The 12,138-nt window shown below is 35.6% G+C and overlaps 1 protein-coding gene across 1 annotated transcript in view; it reads left to right on the plus strand.

Moving 5' to 3' along the window:
* The window catches only part of LOC150108453 (formylglycine-generating enzyme), a 108,834-nt gene that overhangs the window by 65,940 nt on the left and 30,756 nt on the right, over nucleotides 1-12,138 (plus strand). The window contains exon 5 of the mRNA XM_090390791.1: nucleotides 6,832-6,946. Coding sequence (XP_090246917.1) covers nucleotides 6,832-6,946 — 115 coding nt within the window. The remainder of the gene's footprint in view (nucleotides 1-6,831; nucleotides 6,947-12,138) is intronic.

Here is a 12,138-nt window from a genome sequence, read left to right on the forward strand (position 1 = left end):
ACAAGACGGCCTGTGACTAGTGGTGTGCCACAAGGATCTGTTCTTGGATCACTGCTGTTTAATTTGTTCATAAATGATATAGGAAAGGATCTGAGAGGAACAGTTCATTTGTTTGCAGATGATGCGAAGTTGGGTAGGGCAATAGTGAATGCAGATGACGTCAAAATTTTGCAGGATGATTTGGATAGATTGGAGGTCTAGGCTAAGGAGAATGGATGTCAGTTTAATGTGGCAAAATGTAAGGTTATGCATTTTGGGGTGAAAAGATTGGCGGCAGTTTACTGCATTGGTGGAACCGTGCTCCAGGAAATTGATGAGGCACGAGATTTAGGAGTGTTGGTGGATAAGGAATTGAAATTTAGGGGACACATTGCAAAAGTGGCCAAATCAGCTCATCAAATCACTTGGTTGCTGAAGAATACGTTGACAAGCAGGTTATTGTTCCTCTGTATCGAGCCTTGATAAGACCCCATCTAGACTACTGTGCTCAGATTTGGTCACCTAGGTTTCTTCTTGATGGGGAGGAAGTGGAGAGGATCCAGAGGCGAGTGACCAAGATGATAGCAGGTCTGTGGAATGAACCGTATGAGAACAGGTTGAGGATTTGTGGGTTGCAAAAATTGGTTGATAGGCGGAGGAGGGGAGATATGATTGAGACATTCAAATTACTGAAGGGTTTCTATAAAATTAATTCAGAAGATATCTTTGAGAACAGGGCTGGTTGTGGGAGGACTAGGGGACATCCATGGAAACTGGGCAAAAGTGTGGTTAGTAAAGATGTTAGAGCTGGGTTCTTTACTTTTAGAGTAGTGAATGAGTGGAATGCGCTCCCTGAGTCTGTGGTGGATGCTGTGACAGTGAATGAGTTTAAGGCGAGGTATGATAGATACTGTATGAATGTCAAATAGTTGTGATGAATGTGATTTGGGGCCTCCCTCGATGAGTCTAATGACTCCCTGGAGTTGCCCGTAATAATAGTAATAATAATAATAGTAATAATATCTAATCATTATTAGAATTATCCACACTATAGGGAATCCTACATTCATTGGTATTTATTTTTTAGTGTCAGTGGCTCTTCTGTCTTATCAATAAAGATATCTCACATATACTAATATTTTGTTGAAGATCAACAACTTCTTATAATACACAGAAATATTCATTTTTATTCAGGAATAGATAAATTTTCACTGTCTGTTTCCAAAGACTAGAATAAAAATGTCCCTATACTGTTAAAAAAAAAAAAACAAAACAAAAAAACTTTTTAGCCTCAGCAGATACTACACTGTACAAGCAAAAAAAACCAAGTTGTTTTGTTTATCACTAAATACAGTAAACCGCCATTTAACATCTGTGTACTATATTTAGGACGATTAGTGTAACTAGAGTCAACTTGAATGATGCACATAGAGGAAAAGCACTCTGCTCCTGCAGGCTAGTCTGCATGTGTCAGACATAACCAATTACAGCCACTAGGTGCTATTGTCTCAGTGCTCACCCTGAGTCATCTTCTGGATAGTTTAAAACCACTGGGATGCTAAGAATTTGATCTGCTTCACCATCTGTACATCTGTTCAAAGGGTTCACAGGTGTATGTATTTTGAATGCACACCCATTCAAATTTGAATGCATGCCCATGCACACCCAGGCTATTAGCGTGAATGTGATGCAATGTTTATGCGTCAAAGTGTCCTCTTCATGAAGCATCAGTATATTGTTTAATTTTAGGAATCATGCGAAGCCATGAAACAATTAGGGTTTTTTAATGGGAATAAATGCAAAAATATAATATTGGTGATATTGCTATTGAGTGTATGTGTACTGCGCACCTAGCACACCAAGAATGTCTCTGGTGTGCGTGTCGTGAATATTCAGGGTGTGCTAAGTGTGCGGTACTCATCCACCAAATATCAATATCACCGATAAAGACTCCTGTAATTATTTCCAGACTTTGCATGATTCCTGAAAGTAAACACAATATACTAATGATTCACGAAGAGGACACTTTTTGACTCGTAAACATTGCATCACATTTGTGTTAATAGCCTGGGTGTGTGTGTGTGTTCAAAATATGTACACCTTTGAAAAGATGTACAGATGGCACAGCAGGTCAAATTACTAGCGTTCTAGTAGTTTTAGCTGCTCAGAAGGTGAGGCAGGGTGAGCTCTGAGACAATAGTACCTAGAGGCTGTAACTGGTTATTGTGTCATTTATCATGAGTTGCTATTTTTGTTTTCTGAGTTTCATCTGTTTTACGTATGTGAAGTATGAACTGATGTGGTAGGCCAGTTTTCATATATAATATAGAGGTTTTTCATATATAATTTTGATTAATTTATAATTTTTTGCCCCCATATTTACAATAGGAACAGTATTGTAAAAGGAGGTAAGCCTCTTCCTTCTCTTCCAAATTTTATACCCTTTTTGATTAATTCAAATATACCAACCAAATATAGCATGCTCCTTGATTACTGTTTTATAATATGCAGCATCTTAAAACAAACACATTGTCTCCCACTCTGTGCAGATTTGGTTGCAGTTAATTGTCAAATTAAAGTATTCGGTTATCCTATAATTAATTTCATTAGACCAATTAAGATGAGAACTGATGTGTGTACACTCTTAAAACTATCATACGTTGATAAAAATGCGACCATACGGAACTGATGCAAATTTTGTAGCACAGCTTGCATAAGCCACGACAGCACATCCAACTGAAATGGGCATGTGATGCCACTGATATCTGTATCATTTTAATTTCAGATAAATGTTTGCTATTTGAATGTTCTCATTGCACCATTGGCAAAATTTTATATCTCTAATGGGTCAATTATTTTATTAATTTCATCATAAGGTTAATTTTTTTTTTTTGCTGAATGTTTGTCAAGCGAATTCCACATTATTTGTAGGCTAAGTACTGTGTGATTTATCATTAAAGGGAAGCAGTGTGGCTACTTCCTTTTTAATGATTTCTTCTATTACAATTGTTTAATATTGAGTATGTTTTTATTTATTAATGCATCTATAATGTAATGGTGCTCAACAAAATATTTTAGTTCTCAAGAGTGGTTCTACCTAAGATTTACAGTAATATAATTTTCCTTATATATATATATATATATATATATATATATATATATCTCAAGCAGTGTATAGGACACCATGACAGTACTACATGATTAAATTTACATAATTGTCATTCTTCTGTCAATATCCCTCCACATTTAGTTTGACTCATCAGCATTCCGATATTGTCAGATCTTATTTCTGTCTTCTAGGTCATTTTTGACTCCATTGGTCAAACTAGAACTTTATCTTCCTCTTTTATCTGCCATCTTGGTAGCAAACACCTATTTTGCTAACCTTTCCCATTCTGTTTAAGTGACTATACATACCATCTGAGATTAACTGTGTTCATACATTTTTGAGTGCTAATGTCAAGTTCCCTTCTCAGTTCATTATGTTTCCACCATTGAGCCAGCTATGACCCCACTAATTTTTCATTCTAGTAATTTTTCTCGCAGATCTTGAAGTGTTTTATTTCAAATCCAACTCCGATCCATAATTTAAATTGGTTTTGAACACTATCTTGTATACTGCTAATTTAACGTTTTGGCTAATTTGTCTCTTATTCCATATAAATTTATTGTTGTCTTTTTACTATACCTTAGTGTTTTATGCTTATGCAAAGACTATGCCTTTCAAAGAGATCTGATGGAATAAGGTGGTTAATCTTTATTCCTGTAATATCCTATATCTGTAAATTGCATGTGTTCTTTTGGCCCATTGGGCTTTTCAATTGAAGATGAGTTAGCCAGTCTAATATGGCAATGGCAGGGTTTCCTCCCCCCCTCCTGAAAACAGTTTTTTTTTTGTCCCTCAAAACAGCAAATCTCACCATAAATTTACTTATTCTGTTGTTTATTTCCATATTTAATTTGCCAACTTCACTAAAAATTGTTCTCAAAAAGCTGAAATATTTTACTTGTTCTATAAGTTCTCCTTGGAGAATGTTGACTTTTTCCATGTTTAGCCTGATTTCATATGTTTGGTATTTTTATTGCTGATTTTCATGCCATATTCATTACAGCAATTATTTGATTGAGTTAGTCCATATTTGATCAAAATCTCCACTTGATTTATTCAGGAGTACAGCAATCATTGCATAAAGCAAAGATCTAAATTCGATATCTCTGATTTCGATATCAGGTTTAATGCTACTTGCTTTCAGAATGTAATCCATAAAGATGATAAATAAGAGCAGAGATGGATTGCACCTTGTTGTGCCTGATTTTACATCAGACTACCTTGTACTTTATTTCTAACTGCTAACTTACAATTAATTAATTAGCATATGATACAGCGGCTGTGAGTCTCATATGGATACTCTGGCACCATCTTATGAAACCAAAATGAAGCTATTGGTTATAATGTATTTTTTTGTTTGTCAATTCTCGTATTATTCTCCTGGCTGGAGAACATGTGAATCCCTAATAACTTGCCTGTTATTAGGGATGAAAAACCTGAGTTTCTGGGAGAAGAAAACCCTCTACCTCTGTATGAGACTAGACTAGCTAACTCAACTCACCTTTAGTCGAAAGAGACCAGATGATAGTTTCCTCATGTCATTGGACAGGAATCGAACCCAGGTCTTTCTGATGAAAGGGCTTCGTCTATACTGACTGAGCTACAGAGATTCTTGCTAACTTAAAAATAAATCTAGACTATGTATTGCTCTATATAATGTTCCATTTATTCCATATAATTGTAGTATTCTGAACAGGTTTTCTCTTGGCACAGTGTTATATATGCTTTCCAGAGCTACAAAACTTAGCCATCCTTGTTATGTTCCCATGATTTCAAAATTATTGGTCGTAAAGTGAAAATTTGACCTTGACAACCTTATTTGGCCTGAATGCAGTATAACCTGTTTTTCTGCTATGTTTTTTTTCCACAATTTCTCTTAGCCTCCTCTTCAGTAAACTTGCATAAAACTTACCTGGAATACTTAAAAGTAAAATTTCTCTGATATTCACATTCAATTTTATTTCCCTTTTTTATAGATAGGATCTATGAGAGCTTTACTCTTGACATCTGGAATTCAACCTGCTGACCAGGCCTTCTGAATTATGCAGTGTAGTTACTGTAAAACTTTTATACCTCCATATTTGATCATCGAACATCTACTTCAGCTGCCTTTTCACATTTGGATTTTGATAATTTTATAGATCAAGTATTAATATGTACTTCTGATTATATTCCTCTTGAATGCTTTTCTACTGTTCTGTTGCTGCTTATTTTGAGACTAGCTAACTCAACTCACCTTTAGTCGAAAGAGACCAGATAATAGTTTCCTCATGTCATTGGACAGGAATCGAACCCAGGTCTTTCTGACGAAAGGGCTTAGTCTATACTGACTGAGCTACAGAGATTCTTGCTAACTTAAAAATAAATCTAGACTAAGTTTTTCAAAGTAATTATTGCAGATATCCAGCACATCTTTAGTTTCAGCTTTTGTGTCAGCTATATCATTTTGGATTCCTTTATACTGTATTCGTTCCTTCATTTCAATAACCATTCCTCCATTTCAGTTCTTTTCAGTAGCCTCCAGAACATATTACCATCACCCTCATGCTTGTTTTTATTCTTTGTGTTCTTTATACAGAAATCAACAAGGCACTTACCATTATGTTAACTGCCTTCTCAAATAATTTGAAAAATTCTTCCACTTGTTCCTTATGAGAACCTACTTTGAGATCATATGCACAAAGAAGTTTCATTGTTCAATTCCCCATTTTGAAATTTGCCCACATAACTACTTGAAATTGCCTATTAGTCAAGAAGTTTGTCTTCATGTTTGGATGATGAGTGCTATTGCTACTTATTCCTTTCTCTGATCACTATTGCCCAAATATCAGATCTGCTATTTAGCAGGATTTCACCTGTTTTAGTCTTCTTCCAGTAACACCAGTTATGTCCATGTGCTACTTTGTTAGTTCTTATACAGCTTGACTTCTTTTCTTGGTATCCCTTAAGTTGATGGTGCCAATCATCAGTTCTACTCAGGTTAAACTTGTTCAAATAGCTGACTTTTCACTGTTTTTCCTGATAAAAACAATTGTAGCCCCATTTAACCAGAATGTCACAGGCAGCAAGAAATTTCATATTTGTTTCTTGTTTAAGTCAGTACAGAATACATTGGTTTTCGAAGTCCCAAATTTTCAGTCCATCCTCTTTCCTTCAGTATTCCAGTGAATATCCTAATGGAGATGCACCATGTGATGAAGGTGAGGATTGAACATTAGGTCAGAAGCCCTATTTGGAGGTTTCCTCCCAGTTATCTAGCTTTGACCCATAGATGACCACAGATTTACTATCATTTTAGATTAGTTTTGTTTTTTTAATTTCTTCTAACGTGTTTATATGGAGGTGTCTGTTTATGATCATTCTGAAAGAATTTCTTCATTAGCATGTTAGGAAGCTGGTAATAGTAAAGAAAGAATATCCTAGATTATTTTTGCAGAACTTAAGACTTTATTTATAACAATTTTCCATAAATTTTGTTATCTTTCTTTTCTAATTTTTCCTTCGTCTGGTTTAGTACTAAATGTTTTGTCAGTTGTAGAGTTTAGTCTTTTGATTTGTCAAGTTTTAACTTAAATAACCAGAAGTATATGTTAAAATGAAATTAGTTTTTATAATTTTAATAATTAATATAAATTATTGTCTTCAGTCATGACTCTGGAGCCCACATTTCTGGGATTATAACATTTTCAAGCTCAAAATGAAATGTACAGACTCACAGTTCAGCTCTATGTACTGTGTATTAGGTTATTTCCTTGGGGCAACAAGTTGATGCCAAATGATTTACATCACATGAATATCTGGCAAGGTGAATTTCCCAACAACGATACAGGAGAAGATGGCTTTATTGGCACAGCTCCGGTATGTCTTCCTTTTATTTATTATTTTTTTGTCTTATCTTACAGAACAGAAACCATTTATTAGAATTGAACAAAGTAAATATCCTTTTATAATTTTAATGCTTTTATTTTATAAGACAAAAAATCATACCTGATTTATATTGCATGTAAAATGAATGCTCTTTCAAAAGAATGTTCTTAAATCACTTGTTTCATAAATATTTGTCTCCTGTTAGATAGCAGATGCCCAGATTTTGTCCCATTATTGTACTCTCCCATTTAGTCTTATACAAATTTAATTTTGAAATGGATAAATGCAGAAGACATTCCTCCTGTTTAAATAAGTCTTCTTCCTTTCCGTGCTTCCACCTCTCACTCATCCTGATTGTACATGCACAGATCTCCTTATCGACAACCATGGCAGACTACTCTCACATTACCAACAACAGTTCACTCAAAGTCTCTTCTAGTTTTTTTTGTCAGAAAGGAATCAGAAGAATCCTGAATAGTTCAGACACCAATAAGTCATGTCCTGTTGCTTTCCTTGTTATTCTTGTGTCATCTTTATGTTTCACTCGTTTCCAGAACAAGCTGAATATATGCTTGTTCATGCATGAACAAGCATATATTCAGCCCATTCAAAAGGGGTGAAAAAGGAGTGGGTTTATAAGGGTCAGCCATCAAACTAGGAGCCAATTGTTCTCACTTTGGTACTCTTAAAAATCATTGTGGCAGTTATCAGTAGCTAACTTTTATTTGTAAGCCCGACAGCTTATTAGTGACCAGCAATTTGGATTTTGCCATCCACCTCTGGACAAAAGCTACAGAAAGGTTTGGAGAAATGTTGTGGTTACTCTTGATGTTTCTAGGATATTTGGGTCTGCCCACTGAGACCTTCTCAACAAATGGCCATCTTATGATCTATTTTCTAAATTGTTGCATTTGTGTCTCCAGCTTGCTCTCTCTCTCTCTCTCTCTCTCTTTCTTTGTTTGCTATATGTCACGGTAGATGGTTCTGAGAATAATCTTGTGAATTTCAGTGCCACCAATAGGCAGTTATGTCTTATTTCTTAAAAATATCTCATATTCACACCAAAAGGTGTGAATATAATTACATTTGTATTAGGCTGACTCATACTTTTAGCTTTCCTGGCATAAATGTATAACATCCCAACTTCTCAAAAAAAACAGTGCTTTTTCTTCTCAAGACACTTCTCACCTGTATAAATCCCAAATATGTCTAACCTTGGAATACTGTTCTCATATTTGGGGTGGTGCTCCAAAAACTTCTTCCTAAAAGTGCTTGGTGCTGTGTAGAAAAGAGCAGTCTGGATAGATAATTATCCTTTCATAGACTCACTTCAGTCACAGGTAGGTATTTTTACAGAGCCTTGTTCTACCTACCTGGACACTATTTTGCTTTTAATTTAAGCCTATGAAAACACACAGCTTCTGGTAAGTATCTGTTTATTATCAAGATTCAAACCTGGTGGATTAATTTGTCCACATCTTTCTATTTACCTCTGTTTGGGAGCAATCTCCCTTGAACACAGCTAACAGATATAATGCATTAGCCTCATAGTTGTAGCTGCTTCTGTTATAATTCAAAACACCAATAACTTTTTTGCCTTTGTCAAACCTTCAGCTGTTCAAGAAATGTCAGAAGATTCTCTTTTCCTTTAACCTCTTGTCCACACATGGCACTGATGTGCTAATATGTTTTGGAACCTTTTGTGCATGAGTTTGCTTTTAATATAATAATAAATCAGATTTTTCAGAATTTTCCTATTTCTCATAAAGAATTAGAATTGCACTTTAATGGTGATGTTTTGTTGTTTTTAATAATTGAGGTAGGCATTCATCTTTGAAGAAAATAAGAATGACCTTATAGATGTCAAAAAAGTAAGTTTCACTCAACAGTTTCTGGTTGAAATGCCTAAAATTACACACACACACACACACACACACACACACACACACACACACACACACACACACACACACACACACACACACACACACACACAAGCCTGATGCGGGGGATCATTTGGTTGAACTACTGAAATTCATGTCCCACTGATATTTTGATTATACATTTTTATGCATATATAAAATTCTGATTTTATAAAAGATTTATTTGGTTTATAACGAATGATATTTTACTTTTTTGGAGGAATACTATTTTTAATGTTAATACCATAATTTATTATTGTATGGGGAACCTCTGTGGAGTCTGAAGATTAATTGTGGGAGACGCACACACACACACACCATTGACAACACTGTCATACCTTTTACACTGACCCATTCACATACTCTGCAACCCCATTCCACTTATTCACTACTTTCAACAGTCTTACTCAATTTCTAGGGATAACCCCTTGTTCTGGCTTCCTCTAACCAAGTGCTGAAATATTTCCTCTGTAATCAATCCCATGAAATGAAGTAACTTAAATGTTTTTATCATATTCCATCTCTACTACATGTGAACCAACTTGTGCAACCCAGAAGTCCTCAACCTTTTGTCATAAGGGGCATTTCCACAGACCACTCGCCATCTTGATCACTTGCTTCTGGATCCTTTGAAAAACCTCCTTATTCTCAAGAAACCCAGATGATCCAGATTGTGCACAGTAATTTAGACTGGCATATCAAAGCCTTATAAAGAAGAATGATAACTTCCTTATTTTTGCCAGTTAGTGTGTTTTCAGTAACCAACTAGTCCTATAAGATACCCTGCCTGTTTCTGTAATATGCTCTCTGAATCACTTCAAACCCCCCCCCCCAAATTCATACCTTAATCAGTTTCCCATAGGACAGTTTCATCGGTGTGGTGCACATCTTTTAATCAATTTATCCCAAAATACATAACTTTGCATTTTTTTTTAAAGATTAAACTCCATTATCTTTTGCCCAATCCAGCAAGTCGTCCTCCATATTCACTTGGATTAACTATTACTCTACCCGCTTTTGCATCATCAGCAAACAGCTATTTTGTATTATTTATGTGCAAATGAAACAAGGTAATTCCTGTGGCACACCATTAGAGACCTGCTTTCTCCTGAATTCTGCTTCTCCATATACTACATCAGCCACCATTCTAATTTGCATAACAGTGGTATTCTGTCAAATATCTTTTTCAAAATCCAGCAGTGTCATTGTGTAGCCATTCCCTTTATCTGACTCAGCTATAACTCTGTTATAAAAAGTTAGTAAATTGCTAAGGGATAATTGACTTCACAAAGTCATGCTGCCTCTCATAGAATATCATTTATATTCACCCATTCCTGAATTCTCTCTTTGACCAACTTTTCCAGTACTTTTACTACCACTCCTGAGATACTGATTGGTCTATAATTTGCAACTGCAGTTCTAGAGCCTCCTTTATGCAAATGCATTATTTTGCTCTCCTTCCCCACTTTCTTGAGACTTTGCCAGAGCTGAGACTTAAATTAAACAGTATAGTCAGAGGCATTGCCAGTTCCCTTGCACATTTTCTTAAAAGTGAAGTTGATATTCCATCTAATCCCATGGCTATATTTCCATTGAAATTATGCAATATCCTAAGTACCTCCAGTTTATCAACCTTTGTTCTCAAATCAGTCCCTGCTACATCTGTTACAACAATATCCTCATTTGGATTGATATTCCTTTACAAAGTGGTTACTCAGTAACTCAACTGTTTCCTCTGCTTTTATTGCCTCCTTCTTACTGCCACGTAATAAAATAAACTCTTTGGGATTTTCTTTGGCCTGCTCAGCTAATTTTTTATCATAATCTGATTTCGCCTTCTTTACCAAGCTGGTCACCTTTCTTCTTATGTACTCTCTATAACATTTTTTTTTGAAGCCTCTGCTTGATAACTCATTAATCCTTCTAACCTTGGGTATGCCATCTGGCATCACTTCCTTCAGATACTCCTTAACTATCACTCATGCACTGCTGATATCCCTTCCTTGCAGATTTTTATGCCATGGCACTGCTTATCTGCATCCAAAGCTTGTCATAATCACCTGCCTTGTTCCACATATATCCCTTTTTTTTTTAACTGAAACCACATTTTGCAACCTTGAAGTCAAAGCTGCATAATTACTCTCTCCAATCGGAGGCAATGTTGGCTACCTCATGGATAGATCCTTTGACCACATTTAACATTCTCATACTGAGTTCCATCCATCATATGATCTTCAAGTATTTATCTTTCAGTAGATGTATAAATTTCATTTCCTTCTTACAGTGAGATTTCAACTATGGAGACAGACTGGAAGAAGTTTCCTTCTTCCAATCTGTCTCCATAGTTGAAATCCCCCATAATAACTATTCAACCTGCAGTCACTGTACTAATTTGCTGATGCATGTCTTCCACATCATCCCTTAAACTCCTGCTTTATAGCAGCAACAAACTGTATATTTTGTCTTACTGGCCTCAGTCTCACACCAGATTGTCTCAAAAGAACTACCATCTGCCCACTTGTCTCTTTGGTCTTTTTTGGCTACAATTTATCTGCTGTCATCAGCAGTACCCTCTCTCCCATATCTTCTATCCTCCTTGAAAATTCTAAACCTTCAATGCCAAGAACTTCTTATTCCTGATACTTTTAGCAGTAGTGTATATAAACTCTAACATCTTCTTCAGCCCCCACTCACCTTTATTTCTTGTATTTACCTCTCCATTGGATATTTTTACTTGAGAGATTATATCCTGCATTTTTAGTGATTCTCTCACTCACCTCATGAGTGCCTAGACCCACTCACCTGCATCCTTTACTTTTGTTTTTCTGATCTTGCATTTTTGCACTCTCCATGAACAAAGCTCTCTCTAGACACCTAACTCTGAATTCATTTAAGTGATGGAATCCATTTTAATCCATCAGTATTATATAAGCACTTCCATCTGTTAAATTCAGACCATAGGTCCATAAACTCTAAACCTTCATTTGCTGTTGGTGCCCTCCTCCTCGGTTTGCCTTTATCAGAATGTAGCAGGAGACTTGGTCTTTATTCTCTTCTTTTTTGCATCTTTCAGTAATGATTCTCATCTTCCCTCAATTCTTTCACCTTACCATTTTTGCATCCTGACAGCATCATTAATATTATTAATTTTTGCATCTCGGAAACAAGATTTTTTTTTTCTTTTCATACTTTCATTAAGTACGCTTCTGATCATAGAATCTCCATACAAAATTTTTTCTGCTTTATCCTCTTTCTCTTGTT

This window comes from Typopeltis vanoorti, chromosome 3, assembly GCF_054136105.1.
Source record: "Typopeltis vanoorti isolate ZY-2024b chromosome 3, IOZ_Tvanoo_1.0, whole genome shotgun sequence".
NCBI lineage: Eukaryota > Metazoa > Arthropoda > Arachnida > Uropygi > Thelyphonidae > Typopeltis > Typopeltis vanoorti.